General features: G+C 42.4%; 1 protein-coding gene across 8 annotated transcripts in view; it reads right to left on the bottom strand.

Annotated features, from left to right (window-relative positions):
- CLIP1 (CAP-Gly domain containing linker protein 1) overlaps positions 1-13,832 on the bottom strand; it is a 131,155-nt gene that overhangs the window by 87,082 nt on the left and 30,241 nt on the right. For all 8 annotated transcript variants that reach the window (XM_039238020.1, XM_039238087.1, XM_039238159.1 and 5 more), the window contains exons 2-3: positions 5,175-5,369; positions 471-1,042 (exon numbers count right to left, since the gene is read on the bottom strand). In XM_039238020.1, coding sequence (XP_039093951.1) covers positions 471-1,042; positions 5,175-5,259 — 657 coding nt within the window. In that variant the 5' untranslated portion in view covers positions 5,260-5,369. The remainder of the gene's footprint in view (positions 1-470; positions 1,043-5,174; positions 5,370-13,832) is intronic.

Genomic DNA, 13,832 nt, shown 5'->3' with positions numbered 1-13,832 from the left:
ACAGAATCTGAAGCAGGCTCCAGGCTCTGAGCTAGCTGTCAGCACAGAGCCCTACGTGGGGCTCGAACCCACAAACTGTGAGATCATGACCTGAGCCGAAGTCGGACGCCCTACCGACTGAGCCATCCAGGAGCCCCCCGAAAAAAACTTTTATAAACTCATTCAAGTCCACTTCTGAGCTTGTTTTGTCAAGTAATAATTACAAATTATAAATTCCATATTCTTTTGGTTAAACTGGTAGATAAAACTCAAACTAACCATTGCAAACTTATGCTCATACTATATAGCCAGTTACTAATTTGCTGCATTTTCACACACAAACCTAACAATTAGAAAAGTTGACGAATTTCTCTATAAATGAGTGGTCCTCCCTCTAGAATAGACCCTAAGCCTGTCTGTGTGCATTTCAACCATTCATCAGTAAGTAGTCTCAGTTCAACAAAATGACCTCAGAAAGGTCTTGGACTCACCAATACTCTGTCTCCAATTTTGAGCTCTCTTTCTCCTTTCTTGATTGAACCAGCCTCTGAGAGGTTAGAGATAGATTCACTGGCAGTTTTTGTAAGGTTGCTGATCTGAGACGTAGCTGAAGGTTCCTTTGCTGTTGGCTGGGACGATTTATGGGGGATATTTGAAGGGGCTGCTGGGGACGAGGCCACCATGCCAGCTGTTGAGGTGGACAGAGGCGAAGTTGCTCTGGAAGCAGGAGTTGTCTGCAGGCCGTTAGCTTCATCTTCTCCCTGCACCTTCCTTGTCAACTTCGACGGGCGAGTGAATATGCCCTTCAGAGGCTCACACTGGAAGTACCGAACTCCTGCCACCGACCCGTCATTCTTGCCTATGGGTTCATCCAAAACAATCCCGGCCCACTGGCCTGGTGCAAACTGGGTTTCTCCCAGAAATTGGATGAATCCAGGCTTATTCCCATTCACCCAAACTCTCTCCCCAACTCGAAAGTCATCCACAAATTCCTCTTGTGCCTCAGAAGATGGTGCGCTTGATGCTTTTTCACTGGATGTTGTTCTTTCCACTGGAGCTACAACTACAAACAGAAGAAAGGGTCAGAGAAGACTCACTTTCATATTCGAGCAGACAACTCCTTCCTACCTTAAAAGAAAATAAACTAGAGAAAGTCTAAAGCTTCTCTAAGATGTGTGGTCTTTGTTGTTGTTGTTAACAAGGAGGCAAAAAGTACTTGACTCACTGAAGCACCTGGCTGGCTGAGTGAGTGGAGTGTGCGACACTTGATCTCGGGGTTGTGAGTTCAAGCCCCACGTTGGGTGTAGAGATTACTTAAATCAACTAAACAAGCGAAAGAAAAAGTACTTGACCCATCACTACCATTTTCAATGCTGTCGAAACTCAGTGAGCTGTTGTGATCAATCCTTATCAGTAATTATGACTGGAAAAAGTCCAAGCAAGGGGGGAAAATGTCCCTTTCCCATAGATCATAAGACAGGTTTGATTTCATCTTTTCCTCCACCTCCCTGCCCTGCACATCATGAGCCAACACCCATTAGGATCCCTGGAGACAGGCGCTACTCCCACGTGGGAGCAGTCAGGAAAGGCTGACAAGTCCAGGACCTTGGAACCAGAGATTCCCAATCAGGCTTGAAGAAGGAGGGGACACAGTGCTGCAGCCCTGCCATCACACTCCAAGACCACCAGATAAACTCTACTCCTTTGCTGGTAGCGATGTGGAAATCACAAGGGGAAAAAGGCAGCACCTGGCCAAATGCCCCGCTAAGGCAAGATGACTTTGTAATCTCTACCCTCTGGTAAAAACATTAAGTTAAATTTTGCCAGAAATGTGATATGTACACTGGAAATTCAAGCATTCATCCAGCAAGCATTCATTAAATATTTGGTATGAACTGGCCAAGTCCACATTCTTAACCACTCTACCATTTTTTTAAGTTTATTTTATTTTGAGAGAGACAGAGACAGAGACAGCGCCAGCAGAGAGGGGGCAGAGAGAGAGAGGAAGACAGAGTCCCAAGAAAGCTCCACACTGTCAGCACAGAGTCTGACATGGGGCTTGAACTCATGAAACTATGAGATCATGATCTGAGCAGAAACCAAGAGTTGGATCCTTAACTGAATGAGCCACCCAGGTGGCTCCTTAAGCACATTACCATTTACTAGGCATATTGCAATCTTAGGATGTTACATGATCTCTGGGTTCAATGTCTTCATCTGTAAGGAGAAAGTAGTGTCTAAAGAGTTTTAGGCGCGCCTGGGTGGCTCAGCTGGTTAAGCATCCAACTCTTGATTTTGGCTCAGGTCATGATCTCACGGTTTGTGGGACCCAACCCTGTCTCAGGTTCCGTGACAGTGCAGAAACTGCTTAGGATTCTAGGTCTCTGTCTCTCTCTCCTTCCCTCCCTCCTTCTCCCGCTTGCATGCACACACTGGCTCTCTCTCAAAATAAATAAGCTTTAAGAAAGTAATAGAATAAGGGGTACCTAGGTGGCTCAATCAGTTAGAGTCCACCTTTGGCTCAGGTCATGGTCTTGTAGTTCACAAGTTCAAGCCCCACATTGGGCTCTGCAGTAACTGTGGAGCCTACTTGGGATTCTCTCTTTCTCTGCCATTCCCTTCCTTCCAAAATAAATAAACTTAAAAAAAAAAAAAACTAATAAAATAAAAATAAAGATTAAATGAAATAACGTATTTATTCATGATCCCTCTCTGAGTTTCTACCACTCCAGCACCTAATACCAGGCATTGTTCTTCACCTGGGGACAGCATAGCCCATGCCATTACAGAGCACAGAGTCTAGACATGGGGACACAGACAGTCAAGAGAAACACCAGGTGATTTCAGGTTATGAAAGTGCTGTGGAGGAGATGGTGCCTTTGGGCAGAGCAGTTACAGAAGGCCTCCTGGAGGAAATAACATCTGGCCTGAGGCCTGATCAACAGACTAAACCAAGCACAGATGAAGGAACAGAGCTATCTGGATGGCCTAAGGAGGGTGAACATTCCTTTATCCTACACTGAAGAGGGAATGTGGAGTTTTGATTTACGAAAGGCTTGTGTTGTTATTGTTTTTAGAAGACAGTAGATGCTCTCAGATCAAAGAGATAATCATCACCAAAGACAAGCCAGCTCAGTCAGGTTTTTAGAATCTATTCCAGCTTTGTACATGAACGATTCTTCCTCACAGGGTGCTGCAAGCATGAGTTTCTGAAAAACAGTCTTGATAAAAGTGCTCCAACTGGCAATTATTTCCTTTTAAGCATATTAAATTTTAGTGTTTACAGGCTGCTTGACTCTTAAAAATCTAGTGTGTGCCAAGTACTGTTGAGGACACAAAGCTGAATTTCTCCTGATCCCCTGCACCCAAGGCCTTTATATGCTAAGGAGTGTGCATAAAAAATGCTAAAAGTGAAAAAGACAATTCTAAAACAGGGGTGAGTATAACCATGGAAGGGCTCTAGGAAGGAGTCCTAAAGAGAGGAAGGATTTTGGGAGAAAGGAGAATAGGAGATGTCAAAGTAAAGCTTGCCTCTCATCTAAGATGTTTCATGGTGTCTCTGATAAAAACCCAGGTTTATCCTCAATACACAAAATGTAAATAATTTGGGACCCTCATTCAGTCAACAAATATTTAATGAGCTTCTGTTATGAGCCAGGCAGTGTTCTAAGTATGTGGGTGGATTTGGGGAGTGAAAAAAACCCCACAAAGATCCCTGCCCTCATGACAGATCAATGAGGTTTTATGGAAAAACTTAAAAGAAACAAGGTTGGACCTAATATTTTATGGTGGACTTCTGACTGTCTGGTATGGCTGATAACCTATCTAATAGTGTATAAACCACATTATAAGACCATAAAAGCAAGCATCAGATGCCCTCTCCTGTCTCTCTCTTTAAATTAAAGACCTTTGATGGCCATTATGGGATGTGGCCATTATGGGATGTAAATTGAAATGGTAGAGGAGGAGATGGAGAGCAGATGAGGAAGAGAATGAAGATAATCAAGAGCATGGGTTCATCTATGAAATGGGATGGTTTCCTACATGAGCTAGATTGTACTAGACTGTACTATCTGTTCCCTTAAAACCAATGGCAAACTTCAGATCAATTAGTCTCATCAAATCTTTTAAACCAGACTCGTCTTTGGTTTCTCTAAACATCCCTAAACCCCAAGGAGAAAGGCCCATGAGTTCAAGATGACATAGGGAGAAAAACAAAGTACTATATCTTAACACTGTAAGGATTAAATACTAAAGTCACTTGACTTTTTATCACCTTGCACTAAATAAAGTTTATTTTCTTTTTAATTTATTTATTCATTTTGAAAAATAAAGAGAGCAAACAGGGGAGAGGCAGAGAGAGAGGATCCCAAGCAGGCTCTGTGCTGGCAGCACAGATGTGGGGTTCAAACTCACGAACCGCGAAATCATGACCTGAGCCAAAACCAAGAGTCTCATCAGACACTTAACCAACTGAGCCACCCAGACGACCCTAAATAAACTTTAAAAAAAAAAAAAAAAAAAAAGACAACCTACAAGAAGAGTAAACTCTTCATTAAGATATTTAGATATAGGGGCGCCTGGATGGCTCAGTCAGTTAAGCATCCGACTTTGGCTCAGGTCATGACCTCAAGGTTTGTGAGTTTGAGCCCCGAGTCGGGCTCTGAGCTGACAGCTCAGAGTCTGAAGCCTGGTTCAGAATCTGTGTCTCCCTCTCTCTCTGCTCCTTCCTGGCTCAAGCTCTTTCTCTCTCAAAAACAAACATTTAAAAAAAAATTTTTTAAAGATTTTTAGGTATAAAATTCCATGTCTTTTAATTAAAACTTTTTCAAATGGGGCGCCCGGGTGGCTTAGTCGGTTAAGCGTCCGACTTCGGCTCAGGTCATGATCTCACGGTTCGTGGGTTCGAGCCCCGCGTCGGGCTCTGTGCTGACTGCCAGCTCAGAGCCTGGAGCCTGTTTCAGAGTCTGTATTTCCCTCTCTCTCTGACCCTCCCCTGCTCACGCTGTCTCTCTCTCTCCTAGAAATAAATAAAAAACATTAAAAAAAAATTAAAAAAAAATAAAAGTGTGAAATATTTAAAAAAACACTTTTTCAAATATTTTCAAGAATATGAAGTTTTTTAAGGCTGTCTTTTTAAAGTTTTCAAATAGGATTTGAATGGATTTCTACTAAGGGAAAACAGAAAGCCTTACCAGCAGCAGGTGTCTTCAAGGATGTGCTTCCAGGCTTAAGGATTTTGGTAGGGGCCTTAAGCCCACTTGGTTTTAGCATACTCATGGTCTTTAGGATGTCAGAGCTGTTTTTCCTTTGCCTGCTGCCACTATCTTGCCTCAATCATTGATATAACTATGGGTGTTTCGATGGTGAAGTCAGTCTCTGGGTTAAATCTGCAAAGAGAAAAATATAAACAGAATTTAGAATCTACAGGAGGAACAAAGTAGAAATAACACCTATCATTAAAGCGGTTTTGCAAGCTAAACTTTTTTTATATATAAAACTTTTATTTTATTTTTGTTTTTGTTTATTGTCAAGTTGGTTTCCATAGCTCAACTTTTCTTTATATGTGATGATAAACTATCTCCACACGAAACCTAGGAACCTAGAAAACTCTAGATAAAAACATGAAGATGCTGCAGAAATGGATTTAGAAGCAGTTTACTACCCTACAAACAAGTAGTTGAGCCTAGCAACACATTCATTTTTCATTACTTAATATTACCAGCTCAGTACAGTACCTATAATCCACACATCCACATAATGGATTCAGAAAATGTGAAAAAGAAGGAAAAGAAGGGGTTTATGACCACAAGGCGGTATTAACTTCGTACCTTTTTAAGTTCACAGAATTATGCAATGCTCAATACAAAACCACATACATGTCAAACTAGAGAGAGTTTCCAACTCTGTAAGAAAAAGCTGTATCTGGAAGTGAAGTACAATTGTTTTTGTCCTGTCTACAAAACGTAACACACTATTGATTTACTCAAGACTAGTTATGAATCGGGGCGCCTGGGTGGCTTAGTCGGTTAAGCGTCCAACTTTCGCTTAGGTCATGATCTCGCGGTTCGTGGGTTCGAGCCCCGCGTCAGGCTCTGTGCTGACTGCCAGCTCAGAGCCTGGAGCCTGTTTCAGTCTGTGACTCCCTCTCTCTCTGACCCTCCCCTGCTCACGCTGTCTCTCTCTCTCCTAGAAATAAATTAAAAAAAAAAAAAAAAAGACTAGGTATGATTCTACAACTTTGGGCCCAGGCAAAATAGGATCTTGTCTTATTTATTCTCTTTAAGAGAGGAGAAAGACGTAGGAATTTAGGAATATGGGAAAAGATTTCTACACATAACACCTAAACACAGAATAATTCAATCAAAGAGACAATTGTTACTCTTGTCAAATGATTGTGTTCTGCACTATTCTCTATTAGTAGAGCTGGGATGAGGAAGAACTGATGTCACTCTGCCTTTTTTTTTTTTTTTTTAACTTTTTTAATGTTTATTTTTGAGAGACAGACAGAGTGAGTGGGGGAGGGGCAGAGAGAGAGGGAGACACAAAATCCAAAGCAGACACAGAATCTGTGCTGACAGCTCGGAGCCTGATGTGAGGCTGGAACTCATGAACCCTGCTCATGACCTGAGCAGAAGTCGGACGCTTAACTGACTAAGCCACCCAGGCGCCTCTGCCATTCTCTCTTTCAAGCAGTAACAAGCAGCAGCAACAAATCTGGCAGGGATGTCAGAGGAGCCTGCTATAGCCCCTAGAGTGGACTGAACAGTGCCCACCCCTCCCCCCACCCAGATATATTCATCTAGAACCTGTGAATGGGACCTTATTTTGAAGAAGAGTCTTTGCAGATGTAATTTAGTTAAGGATCTTGAGATGGGATTATCCTGGAATTACCTCGGTGGGCCCTAAACCTAATGACAAAGGTCTGTACTAGGGCAAGAGAACACACCAAGAAGGCCACGAGAAGATGGAGGCAGGGACTGCAGTGATGTGTCCAAAGCCAAAGATAGCTGACAGCCACCAAAAGCTCAGGGACAGGCATTGAGAGAAATGCTCCCTCAGAGCCTCCAGAAGGACCCAACCTGCTGGCACATTTCTGATTTCTGGCCTCCAGAACTGTGAGAGAACACCTTTCTGTTGTTTTAAGCCAACAAAACAATTTGTGGTAATTTGTTTCGGCGGCCCTAGGAGAGGAATACAGCCATGTCAGCTTTTCTGTTCAAAGATAATCAGACTGGACAGAAATCAAACCAAGACAGTGGCCTCATTAGGCTCCATTTGCAGATTCCCCATGGTTCTGGAAAGGGTCCAAAGTGGTACAGGGTGTTTTTAATAATGTGAAAGGTAAACTGTATGGCTTTGAGAAAATTCTGATTAAGAGAGAAAGAACTGTTTACTGGAAGACAGTGATTGTCAATCCTGACGATTAATACAAAATTCCAGGACTCCTTTCTATAACCACCATCATTATCCCTGCTGTGATGGTGGCAGTGGCTGTGGGAGTCCGTGTGCCAGGGCAGAGGGTTGATTCAGAGTCAGGTTTGAAGCATCTGCTTCACTGTCACACCCTCACCATACACAACCTATAAGTTTCAAGCCTACTTACTGGCTCTTGCTATTGCATTAGATGGAAGGGAATGGCTAAGTCCCCTCTAAACTCAGCAAAAAAGACTACTGACATATCCAGAGAATTTGAAAAGGGTGGGGATAGGCTAAGGTCAGAAACTGCCATGGGCCTTGTTACATCAAGCCTACTCTTCAGCCTGGTCCAACATTACCTATCAGGTAGGTAAGAAAAGAACAGGCAGAGAGGGTACAATAGTCCCAGGGAAGTTATTACAATGGTAAGAAGAGAGCATGACGTGCTCTTTAAAATACTTCAGTCAGGCAGAACAGTGAGTTCTTGGGCTCTGGTCAAGCATTCCTCCCTAAAGAGAAATTGTGAAAATCACCATAATCAGCAACTAGGAAGCCTCGGCCTATTTCGAACTTTGCAGCTCAACACTCTGAGCTCACAAAATCTGACCATCTACAAGCTTCAGTCAAAAGAACAAAGCATGTGGTTATTAGGAACCTAAGAAAAGTCTAGGGCTTTGTGGCCTAATGTGAATGCCTCTGCCTCTCGGTTCATCCAAGTCATTTGAATTCTGAAGCGGGGAACTGTGACCAAGATATAACAAAGGAGAAAAGTCTAGTCTGTCTCAATAAAAGAATTAGTAACAACACTACCATTACTGGGTTTTTAAATCTTCCAATTCAAACAAGTTTCTTCTTCATGTATTATTAATGAATGGTATGTCAGGCTTGCTTCAAAAAATCGATTTACTGAGAAACAAAAGATCAACGTCTTGGTCATGGTACCCACAAATGGTAATGACCAAGAAGCAACATCTCCATATGATGTTTCAAGGTCAGTGAATGTCACCTTAAAACTAATCTCTTCAAGGGCGCCTGGGTGGCTCAGTCGGTTGAGCATCGGATTTCAGCTCAGGTCATGATCTCACAGTTGAGCTCGAGCCCGCCATCAGGCTCTGTGCTGACACCTCAGCCTAGAGCCTGCTTTGGATTCTGTGTCTCCCTCTCTGCCCCTCCCCTGTTCATGGATATTAAATATTTTAAAAAATTTAATAAAAATACATAAATAAAACATTAAAAAATTTTTAAACTAATCTCTTCCAAAATACATGCAAAAGGAAAAAAAAAGACATTCTTGCCTCTCTAATATGCTGGGCATAGTTGAATTTCAGATGTTCATGCTTACAGAACCTCAATTGTTTTGGACCTAAAATAAGACAAACCACCCTTCTCCTCTACCCTCCCAACATGTATGAACCATAGTACACACAGTATTATAATCTAGAAATCGTTTTTATGCATATTATTATCCCACTTGAGGCTTACACTTCTATGGATCAACTACTATTATTATCCTTTCTTAACAAATGAATCAACACCTCAGATTAATAGATATATTTCCTCACTCGTTCATGACCGGCCACCTGAGGTCAATTGGCTGAGCAGCAGAGATATGAAGAGTAAGTAGACCTGATTCCAGAGTCCAACTTCTTTCCATTGAACCTAACATCCAACTTCAAAAAATCCCTTAGGAGGGACCACACACCACAATTAAAAACATTAGGACTCGTCTTACTAAAATGATGGACACATGTACAGCAGCAAAAATGCCCAAAGCACAAAGATAAAATTGAGTTATCTGCATCTCAAAATAACCTGGAAGGAAGGCGAACGGTTACTAATATACCCACTCATGGACAGAGAATGAAGGTCTGAGCAGTTAAGTGGTTTTCTCAAGGTCAAACAAGTAGTGGTGGCACTTTTGAGACCCCGTGCTTTGCCTGATAGATCAGCCCTCTGAAGAAATCTTCCTCCAAGATAGTAACCCATTCATTCAACAAATATCTCCTGAGAAACTACTATGAAAAAAGCACTCTTCCATTTTCTCATGGGGCCATGCAGAAAGCAGGAGAGACAACTCTGGGAGGCTCAAAATGAAAGCTTAACACAAAAAAATATTTGTCTTTGAGCAAGGAAAATGGGAGCTTACTGGAGAAATGTAGCAGGAATGCCAAGCAGCAGAGTGAACGTGAGGCTTGCAGTTATAAACTTAAAGTGAAACCAGCCTCCCGTTACCTTTTCTTCTATTAACAAGCTTCTGCTCAGGCACAGGTACCAGGAAGGTGGGGAGCTAAGTTCAATCATAATCAAAATTTTGCCAGTTAAATTAAAATGGAAGGGAAAAGCAAGGAGGGATAAAAAGGGACAGGGAGGGATGTCTGCTGGTTCAGCCAGTAGAGAGAAGATCCAACTCTTGATCTCAGGGTTGTAAGTTCAGCCCTATGTTGGGTGTAGAGATTATTTTTTAAAAAATACAATCTTTAGGAGCACCTGGGTGGCTCAGTCAGTTAAGTTCCAACTTCAACTCAAATCATGATACCACAGGTCATGGGTTCAAGCCCCACATCGGGCCCTGTGCTGATAGCTCAGAGCCTGGAGCCTGCTTCAGATTCTGTGTCTCCCTCTCTCTCTGCCCCTGCCCCATTCGCACTATCTCTCTCCCAAAAATAAATAAAACATTAAAAAAAAAATGTTTAAAGGGCAGCCTGGGTGGCTCAGTAGGTTAAGCATCTGACTTCGGCTCAGGTCATGATCTTGCGGTTTGTGGGTTCGAGCCCTGTGTTGGTCTCTGTGCTGACAGCTCAGAGACTGGAGCCTGCTTCACATTCTGTATCTCCCTCTCTCTCTGCCCCTCTCCTGTTCGCACTCTGTCTCTATCAAAAATGAATAAACGTTAAATTTCTTTTTAATTTTTAAAAAATAAAATCTTTTTTAAAAAACAGGACAGGGAATCTGAGATGGGTGAAAGAAAGTGAAGACAGAGTGGGTCTGATAGTGAAAAGCGGTGAGGGATGAGAGAGCTCAACAGGATGGAGAATGGTTATCCTGAGGGTACTAGGTGCTCCAATGACATCCTGTTAAACTAGATTCTCACTCAGCAGGTCTGGGATGGGGCCTTGGGTTCTGCTAACACTCCCAGGGGATACTGATGCTCCCTTCCCTTTGAGTTGGAGTGAGAAGCTTCAAGATTCTGACTTGGAGAGATGGAATACAGCGGCCTGAGTGTGGAAGCGATTTTACAAAGGACCGGGGAGTCCACAGATAAAGGGAATCAAGAAGTTAAAAGGAATCAAAGAGACTGAAGTCAGGAGATGTCAGCTGCAGGAGGGGTACCAGGTGGTAGAAGAGCTGGGGTTTCTCAAGGCCTGAGAAGTAGTTTAGAGCATCAAACAACAAGGTCAACAATTCACCAATCTCACCGTCCTGGCCCTGAGGTGTTTCTCTGGGGGTTGCAGGGGAGGCGGAAGATGGTCTTCAGAGGCAAGTGTCAAATAAGGCAGAAGGAAGGAGACTGTTCACAGGAGAGGATGGGGGGTAGAGAGAAGACTGATCATTACAACCTGAATTATAGAAGGCAGAGCTAGAGTTTGGGAAGGAAAGAAAGAGTGAAGAATTGGGCTAAATGAGGTGAACCCAGCAGCCCAGGGATGGACAGTATGAAATTATCCATCCTCCACCGTAATGAAGAGGTAGCACACTCTTGTGCACTCTCAAATAAACAAACTAAAATTTTTAAAAGTTTAAAAGAAATCCAACCCTTAAATACATGCCCTTTTAATACTCTACAGCAACCTGGCGAGTACACAGGAAGCACCTCGGCTATGCCTCGCTGCGCCGCGTCACATAGAAGAATGTGTGCAATGGAGGCACACGCTCAATTAGCCACTTCTTTGGGGGAAAATCCACTGTACTTGAATAAATGACTGGTAAACTATGGCTACTGAGGCGTGGGTAATCTGGCAGACATTCTCTTGAAAATGAACTGTGTGACCCTGTCCCTTCAAGGAAAACACCTATTTGTTAACAAAGATAAATTTTAGGCATTCAAGAGAAACTTTGAATTTTGGAAAATATATCCTCCACTGTGAGCTTGACAGCTTCCCAATACTAAAGAATTTTCTGATGAAATCAATAGTATTAACAAACATAACTTTTTGATATTATATAATGAAATGTGCCAGTATATGGAAATGTGGTGTAACTCAGTGATCAATATTTTTCAACAGATAACGCGTGTTACAAAATCACTCATGGGTAAAATGTTCATTCAAAGCACAAATTAGACCAATGGATTCTTATATAACAATAAAAGCTCGTTCATACAGTTTCAGATTCCACTGTTAATCAACTACAACCTATCTAATTTTAGTAGAAGAAAATCCATAATTATCTGAAAATGCCCTTAAAATGCTCTTTTCCTTTCCTCTTCACCTGTTGAGGCCAATTTCCTTCATGTGCATCAACCAGAACAATTCACTACAGATGGAATGAGGAAGCACCTGTCTCCTATTAAGCCATCTTCTATTAAAGAGAGATTTGCAAAAATGTAAAAACAATGCCATTTTCAAGTTTTTATTTTAGAGAAAGTTACTCGTTAAAAATTTATGTAACATGTAATGAATTTCTGGGGCACCTGGGAGGCTCAGTCAGTTAAACGTCTGACTTTGGCTCAGGTCACAATCTCATGCTTCATGGGTTTGAGCCCCGCATCAGGCTCTGTGCTGACAGCTCGGAGCCTGGATCCTGCTTTGGATTCTGTGTCTCCCACTCTCTCTGTCCCTCCCCTGCTCACACTGTCTCTATCTCCCAAGAATAAATAAACATTAAAAAAATTTTTGGCTGGGGGGTACCTGGGTGGCTCAGTTGGTTGAGGGTCCAACTTCAGCTCAGGTCATGATCTCACGGTTCATGGGTTCGAGCCCCACATCGGGCTCTGTGCTGACAGCTCAGAGCCTGGAGCTTGTTTCAGACTCTGGGTCTCCCTCTCTCTCTGACCCTCCTCTGCTCATGCTGTCTCTCTCTCTCTCTCCCCCCCCCCCCAAGAAATAAATAAGAAAATTAAAAATTTAAAATTTTTTAAACATGTAATGAATTTCTAATTTCTGATGAAGTAATATCCAGCTTTAATTTCTAATATGGTATAGACATCAATAGATAAAAGCTAAATTAAGAAAAGCTCTCTTGATACCTCAATAATTTTTAAGAATGTAAAACGGTCCTAAGGAAAAAAGTGTAGAACTGCTGCTCTGTCCATTTGTGGTTTATATTTAGAGTTGCAAAGGCTGAAAAACCCTATTCCCTAAGGGCTTTCAGAAGCATGTGCTTCTGGCTCGTATATTCACAGATGCGGAGGCCAAGTTAGCAAGTACAGTATTTACTGCTGTGTTACCACTGGGACAGCACTGTGCTGGCAGCTCAGTGATAAAACTGAACTTTTAATTTGTGGGAAGACCAGAAGTATGTACAAAAAGCAAAAAGAACACAATTATCCATTAACACGGGGGTGTTTATATATGTAAACCAAGCATTTCTCTAAATTCGTTATCAGACAGAATGATACTCCAAATTAGCGGTTCTCAAAATGTGTGGCAGCATCAGCATCACCTGGAAACTTATCAGGGCCCTCCCACCCCAGACTTCCTGAAACAAACTCTGGGTGGGGGACCAGCTATTTGTATTTTTAGCCCTTCTGGTGATTCTGATGCTTACATTCGAGACCACTCACTGCAGAACAACTGAGTAAGAAATGTCACCTGAGGTTCATTTTCTCAATTACATGCACATGAACCATCTACATGTCGATTCCCCAAATACCACTACAGAACCCTCAGCGTATAGCTCTTCTATATTTTTGTTTCAGGCATTCACTCAGCCTTGAATGCCCTTTCCAAGTCTAGTTATCTCCATCTGCTGAAACCTTACACAAGGGTAGACTCAGGCATTCATCTGCCCCACAAAACCTTCTCCAAAGCTCACCAATGAAAACGTGCAACTTCCTGTCGTACTGAGTCTGTATCTCTTCCAAGCACCTGGCGTACTAAGCTGTGTGTGTCTGTTGTCTATGTGCTTCACCAGACTGTCTTTTTGTCATCGCTATAGTTCCCACAGTACTTTATAAACAATGCTCATGAAAGAAAATGAATGAGGAAAATAGTCTTAATTGTTTCAATAATTCGACAAACCAGTTAGAGTGTATCAGTATTTTAAAACATAGTTGGTGCTTGCTACAGGGGACAGAAAAATACATGACACAGACCTATAAACTCAAGGAATTTATAACGTCTTTGGGAAGAAAAGACTCACATAAATGAAAAATAACCAAGGACACAATGTAACTTACAATACCAAACCATACAACGATCCTGGAAGCGTTTTTAGAAGACCGGGGCGGGGGGGGGGGGGGGGGGGGGGGGGGGGGGGGGGGGGGGGGGGGGGAG

The sequence above is a fragment of the Hyaena hyaena genome, unplaced genomic scaffold (genome assembly GCF_003009895.1).
Source record: "Hyaena hyaena isolate Hyena2069 unplaced genomic scaffold, ASM300989v1 scaffold_0, whole genome shotgun sequence".
Classification (NCBI taxonomy): Eukaryota; Metazoa; Chordata; class Mammalia; order Carnivora; family Hyaenidae; genus Hyaena; species Hyaena hyaena.
The sequence above is the reverse complement of the archived record's forward strand: the minus strand, read 5'-3'. Positions and strand labels throughout refer to the sequence as shown.